The 22320-nt window shown below is 51.7% G+C and overlaps 4 protein-coding genes across 4 annotated transcripts, besides 19 other annotated features; 2 read left to right on the forward strand and 2 right to left on the reverse strand.

Moving 5' to 3' along the window:
• The first annotated feature begins 1032 nt into the window (after positions 1-1032).
• Positions 1033-1070: a tandem repeat.
• Positions 1071-1517: 447 nt separating this feature from the next.
• Positions 1518-1586: a tandem repeat.
• Positions 1587-1650: a tandem repeat.
• A 234-nt stretch (positions 1651-1884) lies between these two features.
• On the forward strand, positions 1885-3048 carry EKO05_0010314 (uncharacterized protein; the record flags this gene model as incomplete). The annotated part of the gene is made up of 1 exon (XM_038947123.1): positions 1885-3048. One exon carries the CDS (start codon positions 1885-1887, stop codon positions 3046-3048), a length of 1164 nt encoding a protein of 387 aa, XP_038794359.1.
• Positions 2109-2171: a tandem repeat.
• A 678-nt stretch (positions 3049-3726) lies between the features above and the next one.
• Positions 3727-5860: a mobile genetic element.
• A 551-nt stretch (positions 5861-6411) lies between these two features.
• Positions 6412-6464: a tandem repeat.
• A 48-nt stretch (positions 6465-6512) lies between these two features.
• On the forward strand, positions 6513-10958 carry EKO05_0010315 (GTPase activating factor; the record flags this gene model as incomplete). Its single annotated transcript, XM_038943095.1, has 2 exons — positions 6513-9516; positions 9565-10958. The coding sequence occupies 2 exons, from the start codon at positions 6513-6515 to the stop codon at positions 10956-10958; spliced, it is 4398 nt and encodes a 1465-aa protein (XP_038794358.1).
• Positions 6668-6696: a tandem repeat.
• Positions 6697-6723: a tandem repeat.
• Positions 6746-6787: a tandem repeat.
• Positions 6962-6996: a tandem repeat.
• Positions 7090-7137: a tandem repeat.
• Positions 7163-7218: a tandem repeat.
• Positions 7435-7460: a tandem repeat.
• Positions 10385-10420: a tandem repeat.
• Positions 10770-10848: a tandem repeat.
• A 1512-nt stretch (positions 10959-12470) lies between the features above and the next one.
• EKO05_0010316 (uncharacterized protein) lies at positions 12471-14117 on the reverse strand (the record flags this gene model as incomplete). The annotated part of the gene is made up of 3 exons (XM_038943037.1): positions 12471-13092; positions 13144-13840; positions 13895-14117. The coding sequence occupies 3 exons, from the start codon at positions 14115-14117 to the stop codon at positions 12471-12473; spliced, it is 1542 nt and encodes a 513-aa protein (XP_038794357.1).
• An 867-nt stretch (positions 14118-14984) lies between these two features.
• EKO05_0010317 (uncharacterized protein) lies at positions 14985-16954 on the reverse strand (the record flags this gene model as incomplete). The annotated part of the gene is made up of 3 exons (XM_038943106.1): positions 14985-15574; positions 15627-16872; positions 16928-16954. The coding sequence occupies 3 exons, from the start codon at positions 16952-16954 to the stop codon at positions 14985-14987; spliced, it is 1863 nt and encodes a 620-aa protein (XP_038794356.1).
• A 3060-nt stretch (positions 16955-20014) lies between these two features.
• Positions 20015-22296: a mobile genetic element.
• Positions 21501-21550: a tandem repeat.
• Positions 22260-22283: a mobile genetic element.
• Positions 22284-22320: part of a mobile genetic element that runs on past the window's edge.

The following is a 22320-nucleotide window of genomic DNA, read 5'->3' on the forward strand; positions in this document are numbered from 1 at the left end:
CAGATTGCCGAGACGGACGAGGAAGTGCGCCGTGAGCGTGATCCGTTCAACTGCGGCTACTGTTCCGTACCCTCGTGTAGTCGTCGCGACGGCAAGTTTGATTGCTTTGATTCGTGGCTTGATTTCGTTCATCGCTGGACGCGGTGTTGTTATTAGGCGGTGTTGTGGATGGTGTTGGTGAGTGTGTGCGCACGAGAGTGGGAATGGGAATGAGGACGACAGGAATCATGGGTGAGTTGAGGGGTTGTTGTTTGTAGCTTTGGAGGTCTCATAGGTGTATATGAGATGTAAAGACAGTACCATGTACCGCCCCCGGCGGCATCCACGGTATAGAAGTCGTCGAGGAATACTTTAGCTTCTTGTTCTATCGTATGTTTCGTTGAAGCGGCGAAGCGCTCGTCTTGAAAGGTATCTACATCCGTTGTAGTCTGCTCCGTGCTTTCACAGGGCGGCAGTTTTGTACAAGGCTGAAATAGGCGAGACGCCTTGTTGCCGATACCGAATACAAACATGCAATCGCCGTGTGTGTATCGGAGGTGGTTCAAGCAGACTTGATCGAGTACTGTACGCACATGAGGGGACAAAAGAAGAGCACAAGGTATTTCGCCTGTGTTGGCCCTCGCCTTTGCTCACATCAGCAAGGTCAGCCTGCTGAGGGGAAGGCTCCTGTTGTGTCTTTGGAGGTTGGGAAAGGGCAAGCGCTGACGAGCAACGTCTCGGGTGCGCAGTGTTCAGGTTTGTAGTCAAGCATGTCGACGTAGTCCAGCAAGATGGCGTTGAACAAACGGGAGGCTTTTTTAGTCCACCGTTTTCCCTTGGCAGGTGGTTGCTGCGGCACGTAAACGTGATAAGCGGCGGGTGTTTATCGACCGGTACTTGAAACATGGCTCATAACGGCAGCCGCTGATGGACAGCAGCTGGCTGTACAAGACTACAAGTAGAGGAATGCAAGCGGCTTTTGCGGAACGCGTCATGCGACTACCCGAAAAGAGGAAGGTTGGTGCAGTGTGCGTGGGTTTTGAGCGATCGACAGAGAGGGACGAGAGGGACGAGAGGGACGAGAGGCGACGTCATTGGTGTTGGACGGCACGTGGACGCAAGTTGAAATAATCGAGTGGGGCAGCTTGCAGGCAACGCTTTTGTTGCAGCCTCTGTGTTGGCGCGAGCTTAGGCAATGCGTGGTGGGCGATGCGGGATGCGGGATGCAGGATGTGGAATGGACGTGTGAAGGCCCGTCTGCGTCTGCCTGCTGGTGTCTGAAGCCGGCGGGGTGGTGTGGGAGCGTTGCCATGTCAAGTGCGCGCGTCCAGTTTCCAGTTTCCAGGGTCCAAACGTCGACGGTCGAACCCACTTGGGCAACATCCTTGGAAGCGCATCGGCCTGTGAGATGAATGCGACCGCGGTGACGGCATGGATGGCGGCGCACAACAGCACTCGCAGCTCCGCCGTTGCTCTGCCCCACCGCCTTGTCTCCTTCTGCTGTCTGCCTGCCATTTTACCGTCTGCCTGCCATTTTACCGTCTGCCGTCTGCCGTCTGCCGTCTGCCGTCTGCCGTCTGCCGTCTGCCGTCTGCCATCTGCCGTCTCTTGCCTGTTGTCTCTTGCCTGCTGGCTCTTGTCTGCTGTCTCTTGTCTCGACTGCCTTGTCTCGACCGCCGCACTGCCTGACACGACTGCCTAGAAGAGAGGCGCCGACTCGACCTGCTGCTCCGTGTTCCAGCACCAGCACCAGCACCGCTTTCCACCCCAGATCCATACCCTCACACTCGCATTTCCCACTCGCCTCTTCCCACCGGCCTCGCCCACCGGCCTCTCCCACCAGCATCGCCCACCGGCCTCTCCCACCAGCATCGCCCACCCGCATTTCCCACCCACGGCCGCACAATGTCCCCGCAGCAGCCCGCCCCGCATGCCCCAGGCGTGCCCCTGGCCAGGCTGGCCGACGACATGAGCACAACCGACGGCACCGGCATCCTGGCCAAGGGGAAGAAGCTGCTGGGGCTGGGCGGCGGTGGCCAGCACGAAGGCATTGGGCAGGCCGAGCAGGACGCCTTTGCAAAGGCAGAAGAGGTCGCGCCCACACGCACCCTCTCGCCCAGCACGACATGGCCGGCGCCCCCGCCCGCGCCTGCGTCTACGTCTGCGCCTACGTCTGCGCCAACGTCTGCGCCGCCGCTCCTCCCCTCTCCCTCTCTGACCGCTGCGCCCTTTGACCGTCGCGCGTCGCCCCGCGGCAGCCCGCGCGTGGCCCCCATTGGCATAGGCGCCTCGCCCACGCGCCGCATCCACCGCTCCCCGTCGCCGGGCCTGCACTCGCCCGCCTCGTCGCAGATCTTCGAGCGCAACGTGCAGGAGCCCGAGCTCTCGCCCGCCATCCCCAACCACGTCAAGACCGAGGACATGATCCCGCCTGCCCTTGACGCCTCTGCTCTCGCCATCACCGACGACCACCTCAACCCGGAAAAGGTCGAGATCGTGACGCACTCGGCACACCAGGCCGCTGCTGCCACCGTCTCCGCCAGCATGGCCGACTCGGTCTACTCGCCCTCGCTAGCGCCCGACGACTTGGTGACGTCTGCGCACGCCGAGAGCACCGACCCCACGCCCAACTACGGATCGCTCGACACGGACGACGTCAAGCGCCTGAGCTTCATCTCCTTTGCCGACGTGGTCCAGGCAGAGCACGTGGAGAACGACAGGGAATCCTTTGGGCCAACCGACGGTATACAGTTCATGAGCTTAAACTCGACGTCTGCCAACCGCTCGCCCTCGCCTGTACGATCTCCACTGTCGTCACAGGGCCGCACGACTTCCCCACCCACAAGCGGCGCTCCCTCGGAGAAGGGCGTCGAGCACGAGCGCACCCGTTCGCCCAGCAGCCCCTCGACCTCACACGTAGCGCACAACGCTCCGCTGAGCGAGGAGCTGCCACTCCAGGTCGAGACGATGCGCCAGGCTATCCGCAAGACGGGCACTTCGGGCGAAACCCCGCCGCACTCGCAGCCCCTCAGCCCTGTGAGCATCGAGGGCGAGCGCCCGTTTCGATGAAGTCACGTCTAGTTTTTCATCATTGATTCCAGTGCCGATTGCACAAGTTTTTTCCTTCAATTCTTTTTCTTTTTTTTGGATAGTGGGTTTTGATGCAGGAAGCGGTTTACGTGTTCGTTCTTTCCATTTCATTTACGGTAGCGGGTTGATCGTGGGTGTTTATACAGGAAGCAGTTTACTTGTTTGTTCCTTCCATCTCATTTACGGTAGCGTACAGCGGACAACGGACAGCGGACAGCGAAATTGATGGTGCAGATGCACATGGATCATGGGTCGAGAGAGTACAGGGCACTAGCCAGGGCATTCGAGCCATCGAGTAGGTAGAAATGCAGGCGAGCAGGGTACCATGATCCATGGAACTCTCCAGTCTTGTTCTGACACGAATGTCTTGAAGGTCTTGGGCACTATCCAAGTTCAGATGGGTAAACAGAGGTGTAGTCGTGGTAACACGGCTTAGCATTTCCTACTCGTACCAAGCTCTGCTCGTGCCAAGCTCAGCTCGTGCCGTGCTCCACTCGTGCCAAGCTCTACTCGTGCCAAGCTCTACTCGTGCCATCTTCTACCTAGCAGTGCGTCCGCGGTGTTTGCGTTTGGTGTACTGTCTTACCGCCAGGTACAGGCATCTTGGTGCTGGCTGGGGGCTGGGGGCAGGGAGCCGGGGAGCATTTGTGTTTTAGCTACCGTGTCCGTGCGCGCAACAACCAGAGTCGCGCAACGACCGAAAACCACCTCAACGCTCAAAATTAGATAAGGCTATAGAGCCACCCACAACAGCTATTATTTTATAATTTTGTAGTGTAGTACTAATTAATTACTTGCAAAAAAGATATACTATTTAAATTTGGCTAGTAACTTAACGTTGCAGCTACGTGATGTGATTTTAAGTAGGGAAGCTAGAGACAGCAATAGGGGACTATAACCACTAACATTATCCCTAGAACTATATTTTTAACGCTTTTTTAGCTAAGTTACTTATAAAGCTTTTCTTTTACTCTTTTAAGGTAATTATATAGCTTTTATAGCATTAAGCTCTTATTATTAATACTGCTTTTTAGCCTCCTGTTTAGCCTTCTAATTTGCTGTATTAGCCTTCTCCTTCTTACGTACTACCTTAGCTGCCTCTTATACTACACACCTCTCCTCCTTCTTCTTCTCCTTAACCAGCTTCTTAGCAGCTGCTACTTCCTTACTAGTAGCTTTTCTAAGCCTCTCCTCCTTCTTCTTACGTTGTCTGACTTGCTTACAGAAGCGTGCTTTGTTAACCTTTCTAGGTAACTAGAACACTGCACTACTATAGTACTCCTGCTGTTGCTACAAGTCTAAGGTTTTACTCTTCTTTTTATACTTCTTTTACGTCTTTAGAGTCTTTTTAAGGCTATCTATCTTATACTAAAGGAGTAAGGTTTTAACTAAGATATAGTAGATTAATTGTCTTATCTTTTTAACATTACTCTTACTCTAGTTTTTAACTACACACTATAACAACATCTCTATTTTAAGCTAATCCTTATTACTATAAATAGACAATAAGGACCTATCTAAATCTAAGCTCTCTAGTGTTTTAACAAAGTAGTAGAGGATAATGTTAGGATTAAGTAGATAGATACCTATTGCCTTAAAGGACTTAAGTATTAGCTTTTTAGTAAAGCTACACATCTACGCTGGCTAGAATAGGTAGAAGAAGTCTACTCTAGTAATAGGTGTGTTATTTTAAGCCTTATAGATGTATGTTATAACTACTTTTAAGTATACTGTTAATAGAGGCTTAAACAGCACTATATTAAGTAGCTAGAGCGTTTAGGTTAAGTAAGGGGAAAGGACAGCTAGGAGGATCTTATAGTTATTACAGTACTTAATAAAGTCTATTATTATATAGGATCTGTAGCTATCTAGTATTAAAAGCCTCTACTTTCTTTATGCTTTCTCCTTAGTGTAGTAATTAAACACCTACTTAAGCTAGGTAAGGCCTATATCCCTATTTGTCCACTCTAAGGAAGATATTATAACTATTATAGAGTGTTTTTCTAGCTTAATTTTAGCTACCTAGTCTAATTTAATACTAGCGTTAGCTAACTTATAGATAATGCCTAGTAGTAGTACTATCCTATTACTACACACACACGCTATAAGCGTCTACTAAGCTTAGTTACCATCCTAGATAGATGCTTTAATCTCTCCCTTTATCTACATACGCTTGCTAAACATATGTTTTATTCTACCTATAATACTAATTATAAAGCCCTTCTTATCTATATTATATGTGTAGTAACCCTTAATAGAGTATTTAGAGATTTTGTGCTGTAGTAGGTTAAAGTAGAGCGTATATTTATTGTAGGAATTAGCGTTATAATATAGTTAATCTATCCTAGTAGAGTAATATAAGATAAGATAGATAGAGTACTTATTAATAAAGCAGGTAACCTAGCTCTTACTAACTAGATTTTAAGCTACTAGTAATGCGAAATTCTAGATTATCTCTCTAGTAGGTAGTAAGTAATAAGTACTAAGTGACTCTATATACTTTATAAGCTCTATCTCCTATTATAGTATTAAATGTTGCTAGTTAATGTCCTTAGTCTCCCAGAAGTCCTAAACGTGCTTGTGTCTCTAAGCTAGAGTTACGCAGTTAACGCTGAACCTGGTAGCAAAATGCTAATACACAAGTTTTTTACCTAGTTTTAGCACATTAATTGCTGCAAGCGCTTTGTTAATAGCTGCTATAGTTGTTAAGTTACAACGCGTCAAAGTATGGTGTAGTTGTGATGATTCGGTCGTTGCGCGACTCCGGTCGTTGCGCGCACGGACACGGTAGGCGCTAGAGCTGCAGGTAGACGAGCTGTCTCGTATGTCTCCGAGAAGATGGGACCAAGCCGCTCTCCGTGCTCGCACCAGGAATCAACCACATGTGCAGAGCGCCAGGCCAGCGATTCTACACAGTATACAGCGACGAGGGGCTGTTGCAGGTGGTTGTCACTGCACTGGCAGCACTGGCAGGCGTTGATGACCTCGTCCGCACTAGTCTCCTTGCAGAGGTAGGCGGCGTCTGCTCTCGTGCTATCGTGCTATCAGTCTATCGTGCGTGGTGAGGATCGCGGTAAATGCGCACGGCAGGCAGGGGACGTGTGTGGTTGAGGGAAGGTGCAGGAGAAGACAGTACAAAGACAGTACAAAGACAGTACATGGAGAGAAAGCTTACCATCATGTCGTGTCACGTGGCGGGCGGCGAGCGGCGGGCAGCCTCAGCGCTGTTGCCGGCCACTGGCGCTATTGTCCCGCACGCTGGCTGGGATGCGCCTCGAAGCTGGAACGTTGTCGCACCCGTTTTCACGACTGCGACAGAGACTCAGCGCGTGCGTGCGTGTGTCTGCCTCTGTCTTTGCTTGTGCTTGTGCCCGTCCCTGCCACGCCCCTCGCCTGCCCGACGTCAATGAGCGTCCATCGCCGCCGGCCTTATAAGGGCAACTATGGACCCACGACACAGCAATGGACGGCGCAATAGGAGCCAGACGACGGCCGACAACGCCGACTACCAGTTCACGACGACGGTGAGCACCACGCACAGCTCGACCAGCAGCACCACGATACGCGCCGTGACGCCCGACCCGCCTGCCCAACAAGCTGGTGGTGGTGGTGGTGGTGGTGGTGGTGCTGCTGCTGCTGCTGCTGCTGCTGCTGTGTCCGTTGCGGCGCCCGTTGTGGTGCCTGCGGTGCCTGCGGTGCCTGCGGTGCCTGCGGTGCCCGTCCCCGTCCCCGTCGCTGCGCCCATGCGCGCCAACAGCAGCGATACCTACACGCGCAGCAAGGAGAGCAGCCGCCCACGCACCCGCACCCTCGAGGAAAGGAGCACGTGCGACCGTTCGCCCTCGGACCTGTACCTGACGGGTTCCCGTCACCGCATCGCCTCCGTCCACGGCAACAGCAGCCCCAGCACCAGCACCGGCACCAGCAGCGCCGCGAACGCAGCCTTCCAGAGCCTCGAAGGAGGGCTGGTCTCGAGCATTGGGCACATCACGACCATCCCGGCGCCTTTGCACGCCGTCGCCAGCACCAGCACCCGCACCAGCACCAGCACCGGCACCGGCACCAGCAGCAATCGCCGCCAGCAACAAGTCGTGCCCCCACTGCCTCCACCGCCCCCGCCCCCGCCGCCCTCGTCGCAGCAGCCGCAGCACTATGCCCCGTCGTCGAACCACACGCAGCCCGAGTCGTGGGTCTCGCCGGTGCCCGCGTCCGACGTGCGCAAGCTGAAGACGCTCATGCGCACGACATGCGGCAAGATGCAGGGCCTGCTGGCCTTCCGCCGCGGCGAGGCCAACGCCTGGGCCCTGTCCTACTGCTTCATCAACGAAGAGGCCGGCAGCCTGCTCTACGAGCCCAAGACGGACAACGCCCACGCCCACGCCCACGCCCACCCCCGCACCCTGGTCCCCGACCTGCGCGGCTGCCACGTCAGGAGCGCCTACGACGGCGAGGCCTTCACCGCCTACCTGCACGTCACCGTCCACAACGCCAAGCTCGAGGTCCACCTGCGCCCGCCGACGCAGGACGAGTTCGACTCGTGGTTTGCTGCCCTGCTGTGCTGGCAGCCCATGCGCCCCAAGGGCATCCAGAACAGAATGGCCAAACCGCAGACCCCCGTCGTCATGGAGCGCAGGCTGGCAGACAGCAGGCGCCATTCTGAAGTCTCCCTGCTCAAGGAGTCGCCCAAGAAGGAAGCGCCCATCATCAAGGTCGGCAAGATGATCTATTGGGACACGAGCGTCACCTACAGCAACACAGGCACACCCAAGTCGGCCGCTGGGAGACCGCAGGCTTACCGCCTCCAGAGCCACGGCTCTCGCAGGTGGAGACGCGTCTCGTGCACGCTGCGCGAGAACGGCGAGCTCAAGCTCTACTCGGACACGGACGTCACCCTTGTGTCCACCGTCCAGCTCTCGCAGCTCTCCCGCTGCGCCGTGCAGCGCCTGGATCCCTCCGTCCTGGACAACGACTTTTGCATCGCCGTATACCCGCAGTACACTGCATCCTCTTCCTCGATACCCCTGCTACGCCCCATCTTCCTGTCACTCGAGTCGCGAGTCTTGTACGAGGTATGGATAGTCTTGCTGCGTGCTTTCACCGTTCCGCAGCTGTATGGCCCCAAGTCGGACTCCCTCAACGACGAGGGCACCTTGTCGCCATCGTTCGAGACCCAAGACATGTTCCGCATGGAGAAGTCCCTGTTCGTCAAGGTCATCGAAGCCCGTGTCGTGCCCCCTGTCAGCCCAAAGGTGGCTCCCGGCGAGGGTGCAACGCCCATACGACCGCCTTCCTCGGCTACCACCAACCCAGGAGGATACCTCATCGAAGTACTGCTGGATGGAGAAACACGCGCCCGCACTTCCGTCAAGAACGAAGGCAACACTCCGTTTTGGAGAGAAGAGTTCGAGTTCTTGGATCTACCAGCCCTGCACACGGCCTCACTGTTGCTGAAAAAACGACCGCCAAGCTACAACCGCAATGAGAAGAGCTCGTACGAGAATCCAACCGGTTCCGATGCATACGCGTCGGAAGGTGGTTACGCTGGCATCTCGTTTGATCAGACGCTAGGCAAGACCGACATCTACCTTGACGACCTCGGTCCAAACCAGGAGCTGGAGAAGTGGTGGCCGCTGGTAAATATGTATGGCAACAGTGTTGGCGAAGTGCTCGTCCGAGTCAGCAGCGAAGAGTGTGCGATTCTGATGGCCCGCGATTACTACCCATTGTCCGAGCTACTGCACCGCTTCTCGAACAGCCTGACGCTGCAGATCGCCCACATGGTGCCCAATGAGCTCAGAAAGCTGTCTGAATATCTATTGAACATCTTCCAGGTTTCAGGCGCAGCTGCAGATTGGTTGTGCGCACTTGTCGAGGAAGAAATCGATGGAACGCTAAAGGACTCACCCGCCAGCAGGCTCCGTTTCAGCAAGAGACTTGGATCAAGTGAGTCGAACGAGTCGTCTCTTGGCACCTTTGGCTCTGCAAGCGACCGAGAGCTGTTTGTCCGAGACATGGGTGTCAACGCCAAGCTGGAAGCGAATCTGCTGTTCCGCGGCAACACTCTCCTGACCAAGTCATTGGACCTTCACATGAAGAGGCTGGGCAAGGAGTACCTTGAAGAGACACTCTGCGACAAGCTTCGGGAGATCAACGACAAGGATCCGGATTGCGAAGTCGATCCGAACAAAGTCTCGTCTCAGCACGAGCTGGACCGCAATTGGAGGCGCCTCATCAACTGCACGGAAGAGGTCTGGCGAGCGATTTACAACTCCGTGTCAAGGTGCCCGCAAGAGCTGAGGGTGATTTTCAGGCACATCAAAGCTTGTGCTGAGGATCGCTACGGCGACTTTCTTCGCACGGTCAAGTACAGCAGTGTATCTGGTTTCTTGTTTCTTCGCTTCTTCGTTCCCGCCGTGCTGAACCCGAAGCTGTTTGGCTTGCTAAAAGGTCTGTCAATGTCGTTCCTCTATGCCACCACGTATTAACGTTTCGCAGATCACCCCAAGACAAAAGCGCGAAGGACCTTCACGCTCATTGCAAAGTCTCTACAAGGACTGGCCAATATGTCTTCCTTTGGCACAAAAGAAGCATGGATGGAACCGATGAACGCTTTCCTTACTTCTCACCGTCTGGAATTCAAAAAACACCTTGACGACATCTGCTCGATATCGACAGCAAACTCGCCAGCACCACCAATTCCGCCTTCGTACAGTACGCCCATTGCCATTCTGCATCGCCTTCCTCCCACGTTCAAGGAGGGTTTCCCATCCCTCCCATATCTGATAGATCATTCGCGCAACTTTGCAATGCTGATCAATCTTTGGCTCGAGAACACTACCAAGACGGCACACGAGATTCAAGCAGGCGATGGTGATCTACTTCGCTTTCACAACATCTGTGTATCACTTAGCGAGCGCACGAAAGACTGTCTGAACCGCGCGGAACCCGCTGAGCGCCCTTCTTCATCGCTGAGCGTTAAATGGGAGGAGCTAATCGAACAACTACAAGGCGTGAATCTTGATTCTGGACGGGGGGCAATGACCAGGAGCCGAGGAGCAATCAAGGAAGAAGAATTGGATGATGTACCGACGTCGCCAGGCGCTGCAAACGGGGACGACTACTCGTCGTCATCAGCCGCGACCACGCCAATAACCATGAAGCCACCGACCAAAACAAGGCATCAACAGAGACCGAGCATATCGGCATCTCAAAGCTCGCTCAAGAGCAATAACTCTCAACAGATTTCGTACATTAACCCTTTCGCCATTCGCGGCGGGCACGCGCCATCAGGAAACGAGTCCATGACCACTTCACAATCCGCATCGGCCTCGGCAAGTGCATCAGCATCAGCTGGCGAGGAAACACCACCGGGCTCCAGCGATGGTCTACATATGGCTCCTGCACCATCCTATCCTCAAACACACACCAACCCTTCCAACTCTACTGGCTCGTTTCAACGCAGCAACCCCGCTGCACCCATCAATACCTCCCGTCCTGAACTCATGTCACCCGATTCGCAAACTCGCACCGTCCGCCTCAACACCGAAGGCAATCCAATAGAGACGTCTGAAAACGGTTTCATGCACGAAGAGGAGTACACCACCGCTCTGCCAGCCTTCTCCACACAAGCGCCTAAAGAATTGAAGGAGAAGGAGCGAAAAGAGCGTGGTTTGCGTGGCGTGTTACCATTTCAACGGAAGAAGAAGAAGGACAAGGACAAAGATCGTGACAGCCACAAAGGCGACAAGAACAAAAATATGGAAAAGGAGAAAGATAAGGGTATGCTTGATCTACTTGAGAAGGAGCGTCGCGGAGACTACTCCATAGGCAGTATGAGAGGCAGGTCAGAGAAAGACAAGAAGAGGGAGGAACGGGACGAAGAGTTCTGACTACATGGTTGGTTCACGGGAGAAAGGCCGAAGCAGGGAGACAAGCAAGAAGTCAAGAGGCGGAAGAGCGAAGGAGAGCTACTGAGCAGTACTGCAAAGGGTACTTGAGCGATGACTCCACAGCACCAAGGCGCACTTCTTGTACATGCACACACAAACACACACAATATACTATACGACACAGGTTTAGACGGCGGTCATCTGCTACAAGGAGCACACGATTGGCGGCGTCAAGTGCCCCACGTAAAAGCATACGGCATGGACTCGTGTACCATTGTGTGTATCATATTGGTCGTGCTAGGGTGGAGTGGTTGTCTGGATACCATGATTGTTTTGTTGCTTTTGTTTTAGACTTTGCCGCGCAACGGCTGGTGAGGGTTTGTTGCATTTCGCCGCGGGTTTTGAGCGGCGGTCCCGAGACGTAGCGCAGCATAGCATAGCCTATCTTATGATTATCCTATCAGCCGCTCGAGCCTGGCGAGCGCGTGAGATACCCCGTGCTTGTCCGTATCCATGAGCAACTGCTTCTTTGAGCTTGTTGTATTTATACCAGAAGCGTTGGCTTGATGCTTGGTTAAAGTCGACACTCTGCCCCTTGGCTCCAACGTCTTGTGTGTCCTCAACTCGGCATCTCCGGGACGAACATAGCATAGCACTTTGCCATGGATGCTGCGACATCATGGCCAAGATCTCGAGGCTTGCCGATGGGAATTGGTTTGAGACGATGGATTTCTGATATTGAGAACTCTGGCCGTTCATCGCAGCTAACGATACCTCGGAGTCTTTGAGACGTAAATATGCCAGGTATCGTCCCCGAGCTGAGTGCAAGCCGTCACGTTCGTCCTTGTGATGTGACTTGACAACGGACCGCTCAAGGGCAGAAGACATGGGCTCTGCTACAAGACTACACAGGATCGAAAGAAATCATCAGGCATCCTACGCTGTGGGCTATTTGGTGTGTTCGTTCCTCCTTAGAAACACAGGGCGTTGGTAATACAGGCTGGGGGTTTGGGTCCGAGTAGACTGCAGGTTAACTTGATGGGAAGAGGTTTGGACGCAGAACGAGTGGGCCGAGACAAGACTCGCATTCCTACCAAAGTGGATTGGACGGTGCAATGTCTCGGGCCCTATTACTGCTTCAGCCTCATAGCTGGGATGTAGGATTTTGGGCCACCACGGTGCTGCGGGACTTGGTGATCACGACCTGCGTTTCGTTGTTGTTTGGTACCCTGCTCGCGCTGATTGCTTTTCTGGGCTCTGTTTGACAGAGCGTTGGTAGTTAGAGATATGAATAGTAGCTTTAAAGCCCTCAGCTTTTGTTTCTAGATCATGATTACCAAGATTCCAAGCCAAGCTCAGTATCAGTGTAGGTGTCTGTAGTGGTGTAACGGGTCCTTCGTTCAAGAACGAGCAAGCTTGGTTGTCGGTACATTATAAATCAGATAATGTTTCACGCAAGGCACAAGATATGACGTCCCCACAATCTTTCGCTAGTCCGCTGTACGTGCCATCCTACAATGTGTACCTGAAAAACGGACTCTTGTCTCCCAGCATCAGCAGGTCTTCGTCGGTGTATCTGGCTCTGATCGCCTCCTCGCCATGCTCTTGGATGAGCTGGTCCCTCTTCATGTTCTCTTTGCCGTACGCCCAGCGCAAGACGAATGTCATAGCAACTGCTGCGATGCACATGGCCAAGCTCGCCGCAAACCCTGTGGTGTACTTGGGCTTCTCTCGTGCAAGGTAGATGTTACTTCCCATGATACCACCCATGTTTCCTACCGAAATAAGCAGCGCCATTCCGACTGCGCGCTTTGAACTAGGAGCCAGCGAATTGGCAACCCACGAAACAAGGCAAGTGAAGGGGCAGTACAAGCCAGCAGCAACTGGGAAAAGGAAACCATATGTGACACCGGGGTATGCCGGGTGTGGGATTGCTAGTTGCGCGATGAACCCAACGATCGCAATGCAGTAGCCGCCGATGATCCATGGTGAGCGCATTTGGGTCAGATCCGAACCCCAGGCCCATATGACAGTGACAATGGCCGCGAAAACATATATAGGGATCGTAAGCAGCTGCGCGTTTGCACTGGAGTAGCCAAGGCCGTTGATGACAGTAGGGACTGTGGCGGTGAAACTGGTCATGTCAGTCAAAGTCACCGCATTCGCCCGAAAACATGGTACATACCCGTAAACACCAACAGTGTTGCCCCAGAAGATCACGACAGCCGCCCAGACCTTCCAGTCGGAAAGACCCGCAATAACATGCTGCTTGCCCATTTTATCATTGTTCGTAGCTTTTCCTTGCCCACTACCAGAATCATCTTGAAGTCGGCGAATCAGCAGATCCCTCTCTGGCTGGGTTAGGAAGCTCGCCGTCTCAGGACTGTTGGGCAAGATCTTCCAGATGATCAGAGCAAGAGCGACTGGGATGAGTCCCTCGATCAGGAAAATCCACTGCCAGCCCGCCAGACCAGATCGTCCATCTAGTTTCTCGATACCATAGGCGAGCAGGCCAGAGAAAGCGCCAGCTAGTGATGCAGCGACATAGAACACCGCCATGCGTCGCTGCAGCTCAAATCGCCGGTACCACAATGTAAGAAGAAACGTTGCAGCAGGAAAGAAGCCTGACTCGGTCACACCAAGAAAAAAGCGGCCGGCAAGCAGTCCGCCATAACTCGAAACGAGACCCATGAGTGTCATGACGAGACCCCACGAAAACATCAGGATCGCCATCCAGTGAGACGGCTTCATGATCTTGAGGATAATGTTGGACGGAATTTCGAGCAGCGTGTACGGTACGAAGAACAGGGTGACGGCGGTGTTGTATTGCAGACCTCGCATGTTCAGGTCGCCTTCCATGCCCGCAATTTTGGCGTTGCCGACTGTGACGAGTCAGTATGTGTAGAAATGCCAGAACTTGAACTGAAGATGCCTACTGTTCGATCTGTCGATGAAGGCGACAAGATAGAGCAATGAGAGCATTGGAACGAGCCGGTAGTCAACCTTGCGTAACACACGGTTTGCTTCCGCTTCGTCAAGCTCAACGTGTTGCGCTTCCAGCTCGCCCGAGGAAGTCGAGGCCTTCTCTGCATGGATGTTCTCGGTGCGCAGCTCTTTGTGAATAGAAGCATCGTGCTTCTCATTCACATGCGACGTCATTTTTGTCTGTTTGCTTTGCGAACGATGGAGAAGAGATAACCAGAGGCCAGCGACCTCATTCTTAAAGCACCTTCGGTTTCCGAACTGCACAAGCACGGCTTACCACGTCCGGCATATTCAGCTCTACCTTACTTCTCAACATGGCTGGCAGCAACGAGTAAGGAATTGTAGTGAGTGGGTCCTTGCACGATCATCTGACGGTACCAAGCGCTTTGGCGTGCGGAGTGCGGGGTAAATGTGGACAAGATTCGCGTGCAGATCGGCATGACGTCTGTTTCACTGGCTGTCTGAATTGGTGGGCGTTGTGCTCTGGTGGGTTCCGACAGAGTTCAATTACCGACGAAACGCCTACAAGGGGCAAGCCATGCGAGCGTAACGGAGACGGCGAGACGGTGCCAAAGTCGCTGGCGGAGCGAGCTGCTTGGCTCATTACTGAAGCGCATCTATAGGAACACCGGCATGCACCGCCGTCACCAATACATTGTTTTTTATCGCGGGATCACTAACAGTGCACCATTTATTCGCGAGGCAGGACCAGGAGTTGTGTTCACGGTGTTGTCGTGGTCATGCAGATGGTTATCGTGCGCGGTGGGTCAGCAGCAACGATTGGCACGACCGCAAGAACCACGCGGGAGCATGGATTGAGCTACGAAGACGAACAAGCTTATGTGAATAAGTGACCACTGGTCAGGCATTGGGTATTAATTTTGCTATGAAATTACAGTTCGTTGCTTCTCATGAGAGAAGCACAACATGAAGTCATTATGTGAACGAGCGATCTCAGAACCTACACTAGTCCTAGATGGGATATCAAGTCACACCGTTTGCAGCAATTGCCGGTGTGGAGCAGAAAACGGGCGCAGATGCTTAGTAGCTTTGAGCCTTTTTCTCATCCTCAACGGGCGCGACGCTCAAACGTCTCTCGATGTCTTGTGCCTGAGCCGCGGTTCCAAGATGTCCGGTGGGCAGCATGTTGAGTTGGTCTTCTTCCTTGTCCATCTTGCGGTACGCGATCCAGAAAAGAACACCAGTGACGAAAGAGATGATGGCCACAGCACCGTAGTTCCATACGACGAGAGGATCGAGCGTCAACGGGGTGAAAGCCTGAGCCAGGGCGGCGGAAAAGGCAGTGGTGAAGAGCTGGACGGCCATGACAAGAGACCTCATGTTCTTGGGTGCCTTGGTGAAAGCGTACTCGAGTGTTGTTACAGAGGCGAAGATCTCAGAAATAGCGATGAGGATGTAGACGCCAATGACAGCCCATACGTTGATGGGCGATTTGTAGTTCTCTTGGCTTGGGTCATCGTAGTATCCGGATGTCTTGTAGACGTAGTACTGGAGAACGGAGGCCCACACCATGGAGAACGAGGCGATGATGAAACCAGCGCAAATCTTCTTGAGAGGTGTGAACCTGATGCCCCTCTTGCGAAGGAACGGGTAGACAACAGTGTCCATGACTAGTGGAAACGTTAGTGCTAGTAATTGCGCATCCGTGAGAATCAGACTTACTTGGCACAATGATGATAATAGCGATCGGATCGAAATTCGACAGGAGATCGTTAGGAATGCCGTGCAGAGACATGGTGGAACACATCTGGGTCAAGTTGGAGTCCATCTGCCTGTAAGCGAGCCAGAAGATGGGAACCCAGAAGAAGACACCGCAAGCACGGAAACCACGGGCAACTTCGTCGACCCATGCATCGTCGAAGTTGTACCACGATGGCTTGTTGGCACCGAGAGCAGAAGGCCTGATAGATTCCCACATCTTGCCATCGTTCCAGTTCTTGAAGTTCCTCGTGCCGATAGCCTTGGCCAGGAGCTTGAAGGCAGGGCCCATAACGCTGCCACTCGGGGGGCGCAAGACGTAGTGCTTCTTGCAGACAATCAGGACTGGCAGGGCAAGCAGGAAGAAGACAGTGGGGATCAGGTACGATAGGTAGAATCCGACGTAGCGTTCGGCGTACACCATGCCGAGCTGACCAGCCAGGGCACCGATGTTGATGAACAGGTAGAAATAATTGTAGACACGGGTGACAGTAATGGCGGGGTCGATGATGACGCGCTCGCCTTTTCTCTCGACAACCTGCAGTCTGTCCGTCTCGAGCTGTTCCACGATGAGGGGCGAGATGTTAGGTTTGAATGTGCCCGTTCCGAGTCCCATTACGAGCAACCCGATGATGAAGCAAGCAAGCGCACCCTTTTCGTTGTCGAGAACCGCAGGGATTGCAGAGACGACGAGAATAATGTGTCCGATTTCAGCGACGATGACCGAGTAAAGGATAGTCTTGTAGCGCCCAAGGTATGTGTCGGCGATCCAAGCTCCAAGAAGGGGACAGCAGTAGACCCAGAAAGCATTGAATGTGGTCAGGGAGAAAGCAATCTGCTTACCCATGCCAAGCGCACCAGGTTGAGCATCAGCATTGTGAGGGTCCACCGCCATTCCAGTTGGAGTCAGCCTAGGCTTGGCGATGAAGTTGGAGTAGACCTGAACACATCCATAGTAGGACATGCGCTCGACGAGTTCGACAAAGGCGATGGTGTAGATCTTCCAGGGGATGGCGGCACCGACGCGAGGAAGCGTCTCAAGCTCCTCCTCGGTGGGAATATCATCGTTTTCACTCAGATAGCTCTCCTGGAGAGTGGCCTTGCCCTCGGAAAACAGGAACGGAGGGGGTGCGTCAGTGTGAAGCTTGGGATCCTTGCGCTGTGGATCACCAGAGGCGTCGAGAAGAGCCGGGTCCAAGCCCACGGCTTGCTGCAAGTGTGTGAGGACAAGCACGTGGCGGCGGATAAGGCACTGCGTGACTTACAACTACATCGTTGTCACCCATAGGCATGGTGATGGTCGTGCTACTGGGTAGACTTGGTAGGTTGGGGTGGTGTAGAGGAGCGACAACGAAAGAAACACGTCTGGGGGGAACCCGGATTTATGGGTATTGGAAGCAAAAGCACGCAAAGCGTAGTCGCAGTGTCGTGTGCCCGGACTGGCCGCCTGAGGCTGGCGGATCAGGAAGGAGGTCGTAATAGCAACAGATAAACGCCGTAACCTAGCTTTGATGCGGCAGGTCTACGTTGTTAATCGCCTTGCCACCGCCATTCATTTTCCCCAATCTACCCATGCGCGTGCGCGATAGCTGGTGCAACCTCGTCGGTGCGCGCCAATCATCGCCCAGAGGCGACGTCGCGCACAAGCCTCGGTAAGATATGCTAAGGATGCCGACAAGACAGCCTTAGCAGCGGACGATGAGGTCTTGGAAAGCTTTGCACCGCCAAGAGGGTACGGTGGTGGATGTCGAGGTTGCGCGCAGCTCTCCAAGCTCTTCTCCCACCTGCAACCCATTGTGCACTCCATTCCAGCGACGAAGACCGACTGCAAACGGGCATCAACGCCCACCGCCATCACTGTGTCACAACCCTGAAGGATGCGCAACAGTCCTCTTGGCGTTATTACGCTCCGCCCGTGTTCCCTTGCTCCTTCCTATTGCGGGGCGCGTGGCGCCTGGCTAGAAGCTTACTCGGAGCTGCTAACCAGATCGGGCTAAGCGCTGGAACACACTTCTTCCATGTGGATTTGGCCATCGCCAAAGCGTGCACACCCCGCTCTCGCTGGTCAACACCATGTTTCGTCGTCTATCGGTACGGCCTGGCACGACTGCTACTAATTCCGAAGGATGGAACGTCTCTTTGGTAGCATCGTTGGTCGCGCAGGATGCATACGAGCCACTGGTACCGGCGTCATCTTCCATTACGTTTCTACGATAAGTCCTGCGCCTGTCTCAGTCGTGGAGAGGGCGACCAGCATGCAGCACCCGTCCCAGATACTCGGGATCTTTGCGCGTTGCATGCAGCAAAGCGCTTATGAGCGGTTGACCAGCGCGCCACTATCTTCGAGGGTACGGGCCAAGTGCTCGTGCTTCGTCGTTTTCGGATGCCAACACGTTGAGGGCGCGGGCGGAAGTCGTGATATCGTTCGATTTGACTTCCTCTGGTCATGATTGGACGCACAAGGACCAGGACGTGGGTTACCTGGCCACATGCTCGGTTCGCCCGATCCGGAGGCGTAGCACAAGCTTCAAAAGCAATTGGGCATACGCGCTTGTGTTAGTCTGGGTGAGTGGCTTGCACAGGCACACGTCCACCGCCAGCCGCGTTGTTACACTTGTGTCGCTGATCCTGTCAGTCCGAAAGCCCTCGGAACATGCTGACTGCCGTCGCTGTTATCAGTAAGCTAGGGTGATGCACTCTCCTCTCTTGGTATCAATCAGGCATGCCACTGCATGGCCGCCCTCGGTAGGTGCTAATCAATTGCTGAACCCCTTTGAACTTTTTACTTGAATAGCAGCCTGCGATGCTGATTCTCCTATCGCTCGATCAAATTAAGACCTCACTGTGCTCTTGTTTACAAGATCGTCCTGCAGTTGCCTTCCGGCAGGGCACCTTAACTTTCGCCTAGTCGAACGGCAATCGATTCGTTGCGGCACAACCTTCCTAGAAGGATTGTTGAGACTTGGATCTGATTTAGACTTGTTTCGCTCAGAGAATTGCACGATATTGACCCGTGCTATCAATACCGCCACCACGTCTTGAATTTTTTTTTACGGTCCTTAACTTGGCGGGCTAATCGCAATCCGCATCTCGCACCTCTTTCTCATCTTCATCCCTGCCGCCGCGAGAAAAAGCCACAACGCGCGACACGCCTTACGACCACGCCAATAGGATCAAAGGTTGAATCTACAAGCCGCAAAGAATGCCAATACAAAAGATCTGATCGGTTTGGCCTGATCGAGTATGGTCCTATGCCTTTGCTTATTTTAGGATATAGAACACTACACGATCATGCCTAGTCAATGTTACCCGTTTCCGTACTCAAAACACAACTTCCAGGTTGGCAACAAAATACCTCCAAAATACAACCATGACGTTTAAGTTGTTGTGAGTATCATTAATCGTAAGATTTACCGTTTGAGGGTCAAAGCCGTGTGCCAGCACCACAGAGCTAACATTGTCCCCCAGCTTGACCATCCACTCTACGCTCCTGCCCACCACAGTTGGCATCGTCGTTGCCATTTGATGCGAGCCTCGATTGAACGGGGGTGCAATCAACAGAATGTATCCAATCGAGTTCCAACGTATTCGAATGTAGGCTCAGGTTGATCCATGAGCATGCCGTCAAAGTCACTGAAGGGACCGAGGCGCACTGCCGTCCTCTCTGCGCCAACAGCAGCAAAAACCACTGCGGTGACTCCAAGGTGGCACCGTGCTCGCTTTTCGATACTACCCCAAAGTCATCCAGCCGCTCGTCGCAGGTTGTCTGCAAAAGCCGATCCGGCAGGTATCCGTTAGAGCCGCAAATTCCGACAACGTAAAATCCTGCAGCTACAGCACTCTTCGCCGCCGCTTCGTAGTCTTCCACGACCTCTAAGATTTCGTCCTCGGTCATAGCTTCTGGAACTTGATCCGGAGGAGAGACAGGAACAGCACTTGCGGATAATAGTCTAAACCCTTGTAACTCAAGAACGTTGGCGTCAGCAGCTCGCCCTTGATGTCAGAGCTGGCAGTAAACCAACAGCCTCTGGCGAAGAATGCTGTTGTAACTACACCCCAGGCAGCAATTTGAGATTCCAAACAAATCCCAGAGGCCTTGTAGCAGCAAGCGGCATTTCTGGCAATTATTGTCGCTTCGCTCACGATGAGTGCACTCGATATACACGCTTTTCGCTCGTAGTATTCTGCGGTACATGTCAATACCACACATCTGCAGAAATGTACCCAGCACTCGCTGCCTGCATCAACTTGCACCTATTCAGTGCGGTTGCACTCCTTTCCGTCCATTCGGTGTGTGGTCGATTCTGCCTTCAATAAACGATGGTTCGGCAATATGTTCGCAACCGACGGTCGCCTACAGGGCTATAATAAACGCACAAACACATCCAGAATGCTAGACAACCTAAGGATTCTACAAGTAAATCTAAACAAGAGCGCACAAGCTACAGAGAGCGCCTTGCAACTTGCAGTAGAACTAGCTATAGACCTTGTCTTAGTACAAGAACTGTAGCTCACCCCTACTTAATAACCACCTTTAGACTACTTAGACACACGCTCTGTAAACTACCCTTCCTTTACACAAATCCTACCCCTACTACAGGACTACAGCATAAGGCTATGCGTTCTAGCCTATGTCCTACACTTAACAACAGTATAAATCACCCTAGCTGCAGATTTAAGCCCTAACCTAGACTTCCTAGCTATTACAGTCTAGTAGTCTAGGTTAAACTTTATAATCTATAATATCTATAACTAAACAAACATATAAGGAACAACAATAGTAGAAAGAAAGCTCCTAAATAGCTGCACTCTGCCTAACTTAATCCTACTAGGTAACTTTAACACCTACTACCCTTAGTAAAACCCTACTATAACTACTAAAACACTAAAAGCTAGTAGTTTTATTACCTAGATAGAAGAATAAAACCTAGAGCTATTAAACAACCCTAGTATAGGCACCTTCTACAGGCTAAACATAAGTAGGGAAAGTGTTCTAGACCTTACCTTTACTACATATAGGCTTAGAAACTAGATAGAAGACTAGTAAACCCTAGTAGGTATAGGCTTAGACTACCTAGGCATCCTGTTTATAATAACAACGCCTAGAACACAGCTCCTAGATAAACCTACTTCTTAGTTTAACACAAAGAAGGCAGACTAGGACCTATTTTAGAAGGAGCTAGCAAAGAAGTTAGTAAAAAGCCCTGCTCTTAGTACTACCTGCCTAAGCCACTCTACTAGCAAAACCCTACTCCTTATCTAAGGAGAGGACAGAGATCTAGAGGAGCAGCTAGAAGTAATAGGGAAGGAGCTAACAACAGCAATAATAAATGCAGCTAAAGCTGCAATCCTATAAAGCTCTACTAGTGCTAGAAGGAAACCTTAGTAAAACCTAGACCTAAAAACACTTAGGACAAACATGCTAAGCAAATAACGCTACCGATAGAGAGAACTAGTAACTAGCCCTATAAACACCTATATATAGAAAAGGGACTACCTAATTATTAGAAACAGCTATCTATAAGTAGTAAAAGTAGTAAAGTATAACTACTAGAATTAATTCCTAGAAAAGGAGAAATAAAAATTAATCTTTAAAGTAGTGTTTTATACTAGGTCTGTAAGCAGCTAAAGCATACCTGCTATATAAGGCCCTAGAGGAATAGAGAACTCCTTTTAAGGCAAATGCTTAGCGCTAAGAGATACTCTCTTCCCTAGCTAACCTACCTCTTAACCTATAGAGTAGAGCACCTAATAGGAAGGTAGCTAGAAATAGCCACCTCTTACTAAAGAAGAGCTAGAACACGCCTGCTCTTTACAAATCTAAAGTAGCTTCCTAGGACTAGATACTATAAACTAGGAGATTATTACTATAGTATATAAAGTAGAAATAGACATATTTTTCTATACGTTCTCTACCCTATTTAACTATAGGTACTATCCTTAAATCTAGAAAAGAGCAATAGGAATTATCTAAAAAAAGCTAAATATACTAGACTACTTAGCCCCTAAAGCCAATAGGGTAATTGCCCTTCTAAGCTACCTAGGCAAGGTAGCAGAAAGGCTAGTAGCTAAATAGCTTAGCCTACTAGCTAAAATAACTACCCTACTTTACCCTTTATAACTAGGTAGAAGAGTATAAAAATTAGCTATAGACACTTTTATACTGCTACTAAACTAAGTATAAGAATAGAGGAAACTAAAGTGTACAATAATTATAGTGTTCTTAGACATTAAAGGAGCCTTTAACCATGTCTTACTAGGCTAACTACTTACTATCCTATAAAAACTAAAGCTACTATACAGCCTAATAGCCTAGATCTAATTATTCCTCTCTAGACGCTAACTATAACTATCCTTTAATAGAGAAACAGAAGAATTTAGCAATATAAACGCTAGAATCCTATAAGGAAGCCCTATCTTACCTATTCTATTCCTAATATATATTAGACCTTTATTTTAGTTAATTACAAACTACTTACTATCCTACCTAAACAACCTAGCTATTACAGTATTGTCTACCAGCCTAAAGAAAAACATCTGCCTACTAGAAAGGGATATAGCCAGCCTATTTAAAAAAGGGTCTAGCTACGCAATTTAGTTTAATGCGTTAAAAACTAAACTTAACGTACCCTACGGGCGAGCCGCTCAACAGGCGAGC

Source organism: Ascochyta rabiei, chromosome 19 (assembly GCF_004011695.2).
Source record: "Ascochyta rabiei chromosome 19, complete sequence".
Lineage (NCBI taxonomy): Eukaryota > Fungi > Ascomycota > Dothideomycetes > Pleosporales > Didymellaceae > Ascochyta > Ascochyta rabiei.